The sequence below is a fragment of the Ochotona curzoniae genome, unplaced genomic scaffold (genome assembly GCF_017591425.1).
Source record: "Ochotona curzoniae isolate NIBS_2020 unplaced genomic scaffold, NIBS_Ocur_1.0 contig_2144, whole genome shotgun sequence".
Taxonomy (NCBI): domain Eukaryota; kingdom Metazoa; phylum Chordata; class Mammalia; order Lagomorpha; family Ochotonidae; genus Ochotona; species Ochotona curzoniae.
The window spans coordinates 178,178-182,136 of NW_024465342.1; the positions used below are offsets into that span (position 1 = coordinate 178,178).

A 3,959-nucleotide genomic window follows, 5' to 3' on the forward strand; every position below is an offset into this window, starting at 1 on the left:
TCCCAAAACACACATTGTGATATGTGCCCTGCTGTGATTTTTAATCTTCTACTTCTTCAGTGACATTTGACTGAATTTCTTAATGGCAATATATTTCTTAATAGCAATTGAAAACCATTGTGTGAAAATATAAATATCCTTTTCATGAATTCTGTGTTTTAGCTTTTACAGTTTTAAATTCTGGTTCAAAAATACAGATGACACATTTTAGTAATTCAATGCTATTTGATGTTTGTTATATTTATTCTCTGAAATTTGTCCATTCAATTAAAAAAATCTTCATGTGGAGCTAATCATGGTGAAGAAAATATTTATTTGCTTGATTATTCCAGCTGACTTAATTTTGTCAAAAACACTATTAATTCAAACATATCTCATCATCTGAAATTTTCAGGGTTTTTAAAAAAATTTCATAGCCTATTATTATTCTTCTTGTTATTATCCTTATCATTTTGTGGTACAGTTCAATAGGCCTTGCAATTTCCCTTAAGCCCTTCCCTAACTCCCTTCCCCCTCCCTGGGTTCTCCTGTATTATCACTATGGTATAGTTCTTCATACAGAGTCCGGTGTCCATTATTGTGGGCGTGGACAATGGCAGCGTCCAGCATCCTATTGTCAAGATATATTAAATGGTTTCCCTGGGAGGCCATCTTTGGTCTGGAAGTACAAATGCATGGTGAATTGTATCTTCACATCTGGATATGATATTTCTCATTACTCACTTACTATACATCCCCTTAAATGAAAAATCACAATACAAAATGAGAAACAGAAAGAAAAAATAGAAGTTTACAATGCCAAGAAGTTAAATGACATGCTGTTAGATAATTTTAAAACTAAATTGATGATGTGTGATATTTGTCACAAAAAGAAAGATTGCTGGTGACATGAGCTCTATCTTGTTTCATAGGTATCTAAAATGCATTCAAGTATGCTGAAATGAACAAAATCTCCACTTTCGTCATCATTAAAAATGTGTATTTTTTCCAAGCTGGCATTGGCATCCTAGCCAATGCCTTTTTCCTAATCTTCCACATCTTCACAATCCACAAGGTTCATAGCCCCAGGCCCACTGATATGACTGCCTGCCACTTGGCATTTGTTCATATAGTGATGTTACTTACTACACTGGATATTTTATCTGAAAATATGTTTAAATTGTTTAATTTTCCCAATGACTTAAAATGTAAGTTTTTGTTTTACGTGAGTAGAGTGACTAGGGGTCTCTCCATCTCTACAACCAGTCTGCTAAGCATTGTTCAGGTCATCACGATCAGTCCCAGCTCCTTCTACTTGTCAAGATTTAAACATAAACTCACAAATTATATTATCATTGCTTTCTTTTGTATTTGGTGCCTCAACCTGTCTGCCAATAGCAACATGATCATCTACACTGTAGCTCATTCCAACAGGTCCAGTCTGCTCAATGTCAGCAAGTACTGCTCACTCTCTTCAATGAACTCCATTCTCATGGCATTATGCCTCATGCTTGTGCTGTCCCAGAATGTCTTCTTTCTAGGAATCATGCTGCTCTCCAGCATGTACATGGTGATTTTCTTATGTAGCCATCAGAGGAAGTCTGCATATCTTCACAGCATGAGCATTTCCCCAAGAATCTCCCCGGCGAAAAGGGCCACCCGCACTGTCCTCCTGGTTGTGAGTTTCTTTGTGATTATGTACTGTGTGGATGTCATCATCTCATTCTTCTCCACCGTACTGTGGAAATATGAATCTATTATCCTCTGTGTCCAGACACTGGTGGGAAATGTTTATGCCACTGTCAGTCCACTGGTGCTTATCAGTTCTGATAAAAGAATAACTGGCATTCTGCAGAACATGATTGGTATGAGAACAATCTTAACGAGTTTAAAACAAGTGTGAAATTGTAAAATATGTTCTAGGTTAAATAATAAAATTTCAAAATTTCAATCTAATGTAGATGTTCAGAACTTTATGTGTAGCTTTTGTTCAGTTGGGAAAAGCAGAAGTGACTCCCACACCCAGCTGAACTGAAGCTGTCACTCTTGTCCAGTTATGTTTGGATGCTGAGTTACTCAGACCTTGTCTCTGGGCAGAAGCTGAGCTCCTTCCTGGATGAGTACCCTGTGCTACAGACGACAAGCATGTACAGATCCAGAAGCCGCTGCCTTCTCCCACCCCTGCACCTGAGATACAGAAAAGCTGAGTTCTTAGTTTCTAGCTTTTATGATCATTTCTCTATCATCTGTTCATATGTAATTCTGACACAATGTGAATTGTGGGTATTTTATTCTTGTTTTTGTAGATTGTCATCCTTTCCTCACATATTTAAATCTATTCTTCAGTTTTGGCATTACACACTATAGGTACAATTTGATGTTTCCCTTATATTTTTGAAATACTAAACTTTCACATTTGCAGATTTATTTTCTTTTATGTAACAAATGACTATATTTGTTTCTAAACCTAATCTTTGTATATGTAGATTTACAAATTCAAACATATTTGTTCCTTGTAATAATTGTGATTTTACTGCATTTGCCCTATTGATACCTAACATTTCTGTATTTTTTCCATTTTTGAAATAATTTTATTCATGCAAAGTGAACAAACTGAATTTGTCAGCCAAGTAGGTTTTCTTTAGTTCAACCTAATATTAACACATATTTTATATTGAGGAAATTCACTAGATTTTTAATTATTTACTCAAACTTTGCTGGTAATACTTTTAAAAAATCTTTTTCCCATTTAACAATTTTGTATGTATAGGGCTTCTCCCAATCTCTTCTTTTCTTCGCTTTCTCCCCCAGGCCCCATACCCTCTGCATTTTATATTAATATATTCCTTTTCATGTAGTCTCAGTTCAAATATTCTTCACTTCAGTCATGATATTCTAAGTACCTTTCTTCTTCACATCCTCACCAGTAGGTGTTACTAACAGATATTTGTATGCATACAGTTCTCACTAAGGTTAAGTGCAAGTTCAACGTGGCTTTTATTTCTATTTTCCTATTGCTAGGGAGTTGAGCTTTTTGTTTTTATTTCTGTTATCCATTTGAGTCCATGGCTATGAAAAATGTCTGCTTATTTCTTTGATCCATTTCTTACCTGATTTATTTGTTTTGATGTTGTTGTCTGGAGTTCTATTTTATTCTTGTATATAAACCTCCTTCTGTTGTGTAGTATGCAGATCCTCTTCCATTCTGCTGGTTGACTCCAATTTGTTGATCATTTCCTTTGCTATACAGATGCTTCTTAATTTGATGTAGGCCTATTTGTTTATTTTGGCCTTGAGTGTCTGTGCTTTTGATGACTTTTCTAGGAAGTCTGCCTATGCCTATATCTTGTATAGTGCTTCCTATATTTTCTTCTGACATTTTGTGGTGCCTGTACATAGATTTATGCCTTCTATCTATTCATATTTGATTTTAAAGGTAAAAGTCAAGGGGTCTTTCTTCTTCCTTGTGCAGGATACTATCCAATTTTACCAACAGCCTTTGATGATGAGACCATCCTTTTCCACTGGGCTGCTACGTGTACTCTTGTGGAAGATACATTGGTTGTAAATGTGTGGGGTCTCTAGTGGTGTTTCTACTCTATTCCATTATTATCCTCTATTTTTGCTTCAGAACCAGACTGCATTATTTCAAATACCTGTGATATGACTTAAGATCTGGAATTGTGATCTCTCTGACTTGAGTTTTATTGTTCAAGATAACCTTGGCCATTTGTGGTCACTAGTATTTCCATTTGAATTTCTGTATCATTTTTTTTTTTAACTCTGAAGAATCTTAATATTTTGATTAGGATTGGATTTACTCTGTATATTACTATCAGCGATATGAACATTTTGATGATATTGACTGCCTATCCACAAACAGGATATATTTATCCTCTCTTAAATCTTCTGTCAATTTTCTCGGTATTCTGCTATTATCCTTATAGATGTCTTCCACATCTTCAGTTAGGGTTATTTAA

At 35.1% G+C, this 3,959-nt stretch overlaps 1 protein-coding gene across 1 annotated transcript; it reads left to right on the forward strand.

Annotated features, from left to right (window-relative positions):
- The first annotated feature begins 940 nt into the window (after positions 1-940).
- LOC121150502 (putative vomeronasal receptor-like protein 4) lies at positions 941-1,882 on the forward strand. The gene has a single exon (XM_040971432.1). The coding sequence runs from the start codon at positions 941-943 to the stop codon at positions 1,880-1,882; it is 942 nt and encodes a 313-aa protein (XP_040827366.1).
- The last annotated feature ends 2,077 nt before the right edge of the window (positions 1,883-3,959 follow it).

Excerpts from the sequence above, each read along its gene's own strand:
- LOC121150502 (XM_040971432.1), top strand. The coding sequence starts at position 941 with ATGAACAAAATCTCCACTTTCGTCATCATTAAAAATGTGTATTTTTTC.